Source organism: Lactuca serriola, chromosome 3 (genome assembly GCF_051521515.1).
Source record: "Lactuca serriola cultivar US96UC23 chromosome 3, Lser_US96UC23_V15, whole genome shotgun sequence".
NCBI classification, from domain to species: Eukaryota; Viridiplantae; Streptophyta; class Magnoliopsida; order Asterales; family Asteraceae; genus Lactuca; species Lactuca serriola.
Window position 1 is genome coordinate 36,082,172 of NC_136410.1, and position 2,839 is coordinate 36,085,010.

Genomic DNA, 2,839 nt, shown 5'->3' on the forward strand with positions numbered 1-2,839 from the left:
TATTATTATTATTATTATTATTATTATTATTATTATTATTATGTCAAAATTAATGATATTTCATACGATATACTTTAGTTTTTTTAATAATATTGTATTAAATATTGTCTTATTTAAAATTTAAAATATATATTTATTAAAAAAAAGGTTTTTGAGTGGTCATTAAATCCCCTTCTATTTAGGATTATTTGATGATTAAAAGTAAATATCGGATGGCGTAGGGCGTCCCACAAGCCATGGCAATTTCTTCGGATTAAAAAATTACCGACTCATTGGAAACAAACGTTCGTAATTTTCGTTAAAGTCGACCTATATTTAACAATTACCAAAGAGCTCTAGTTTCTTGTCTTCTCTGCGGGCCCTCTTCCGACATCACAACTTCCACTAACGTTCTTCTAACAAGGTAATAGATCTCTTCACATTCATTATTATAATTCTCTTTATCATTTACAATGGGTACTTGGTTTTCTAAACAGTATTATTTGTATTTTCCATATAAGCATTTATGAGAATGATCTTACAACTTTTTTTTTTCATTTTTTTTTTCATATGTATTGGGACGAAAAAGCTTGACTAGGAGAATAATCGTTTTACAAACAAATGTTTTCTTACCTTTTTCTAATACTTATATTTATACATACATTATTATTTTGAATGTAGGTACTCTTGTAGTTGGTGGTTTGATTTTGACCAATGTCGACAAAAGGAAGGGATACCAGCATGAAGGAGAAAAGAGGTAGGTCTCCAATATTACCTCGAACAGTTAATGACGGGCAACATGAGACCAAAGGGAGGTCTCCTTCGTTGTCTCGAAAAACTGAGATCGGGCAACAAGGGAAATCTCTAAATCCTCCTTCGATTCTAGAGCGAAAGAAGACATCAACCTCAGTAGAATCTCGAAAAGTTCCTACTATCCCTAGGCCTTCAGCAAGTATGAGTCGTGGTCCTTCTGCTCAGAATCCTAAAAAACAAGTGTCCCAACCCAAAACCAAATCTTTAAGACGGCCATTAGACCGACCTACACCACCTTCTAAAGTTGTGTCTACTAAATCAAAATCTAGCCCCAAAAATATTATAGTATCATCCATGAAAACATCCGGTTCTATGAAACCTAAAGGTTCTGAAACATCTCGTTCTCCTCTCAAATCGAAGAATTCTATAAATGTTAAGGCCAAGAATGGTAGTATTAAGAATCAAACAACAAAGGGTTTGGGAAGCACGATTATGGCTATTGAAAAGAAGCCAATCATATCGGATGCCATCTCATCATCTCAAAACAATCACAACATCATAACCCATGATCAGGAACCGCACAATAATAGTGTCGTAACTCTTGGGAGCAATGATATCTTGCATGGTGAAGTGAAAATTGAATATGGTGGCCAAATCCGTGTTTGTGAGCCTTTAGATTCCGTAGGTTTAGTAGGAGATCAAGATATGCTTGGGTCTGAGATAAGTTGTGATGATAATGTATCGTTTGCTGAAAGTGTTGATAATAAACATACATATGATCATGATAAACATATCAACCAACAAACTCAAGCCGACGAGACCTTTGATATTATTAGTGACCACCTTGATTATCCTATAGTAGATCAAGAACATCAAGAAGTACCAAAAAATGAACAAGTGGCTCAAGATGTAGACGTTGAATCGGTAGATGAAAATAGAGAAGCTAAAGATGATGTTGAAGTCAAACAAGAAGATCAAGAACAAGAAGAAACCGAATTAGAAAGTGAAGAAACCAAACAAGAAGAACCAGAACATGAAGAAACCGATACAGAAGAAGCAGAACATGAGGAAACAAAACCAGATGAACTAGAAATTAAAGAGGATGATGTAGAGGTACCAAAAAATGAAGATACGACATTAGAAACGGTGGTCAAGAACCAAGAAGTTGTTATGCATGGGAAGAAGGATTCTGCGACATATAATGTTGTGATAGAGGAGACCGTAAGTAAGCTTCGGGAACAAAGGAAAAATAGAGTGTTAGCATTAGCTGGTGCATTTGAAACTGTGATTTCACTCGAATCCGATGTGTCACCCAAGGATTTCTCTCCAAAAAATTTGTCCCCAAAGTTATCCCCCAAAAATATATAATTGATTCATATTAATAACAATTAACATTTCAAAAATATATTTGGATTGCTTTGTGTGTATTATAAAATGGTGGTCGTAAATATAAGTTGCTAGGTCTTTTTAAGCATTTATTTAAGCATAGGGGACGCTATTAAGGCCCCACTTCAGTTAAATACCTTTAATTATGATTTATAACCAAGCTAAGACTAGAAACGTCAAAAATTAAGGAACAGTACAAAGTCTATATTCATCTAAATGGCCAAGTAATTAATATCATGCAATAGAATTTACTATATGTGGACGACAAGAGTTTTATATATAGGACGTGCATATCCTACTTGTTCCCACCGGTCAACAACAGGATCGTTAATCGATTTGGGCTTAGGTCTGACCATGAATCGTTTAAATATGTATCCTACATCGGGTGTGTTATATATATATATATATATATATATATATATATATATATATATATATATATATATATATATATATATATATATATATATATATATATATATATGGTTAGGTTATTTTGTTTTTACTAACTATTGTGTGTCAGAATGCATAGATCTGGACCATCGGATGGAATATAATCAAATGTCATGATTTGAGGATCTATGGTAGTAGAATAGGATAACATGTACCATATAATCACACAAATTTCAGCATAAGGGCATTTTAGTCAATTAACCTATATTAAAAAAGGAAATTTTCGGATTTTTAGGGATGATTAATTCCTTTATTTTTTAAAAATCTG

General features: G+C 32.9%; 1 protein-coding gene across 1 annotated transcript; it reads left to right on the forward strand.

Annotated features, from left to right (window-relative positions):
- The first annotated feature begins 325 nt into the window (after positions 1-325).
- On the forward strand, positions 326-2,139 carry LOC145091907 (uncharacterized). The gene is made up of 2 exons (XM_079029733.1): positions 326-403; positions 661-2,139. Exon 2 carries the CDS (start codon positions 694-696, stop codon positions 2,098-2,100), a length of 1,407 nt encoding a protein of 468 aa, XP_078885859.1. The 5' UTR covers positions 326-403; positions 661-693; the 3' UTR covers positions 2,101-2,139.
- The last annotated feature ends 700 nt before the right edge of the window (positions 2,140-2,839 follow it).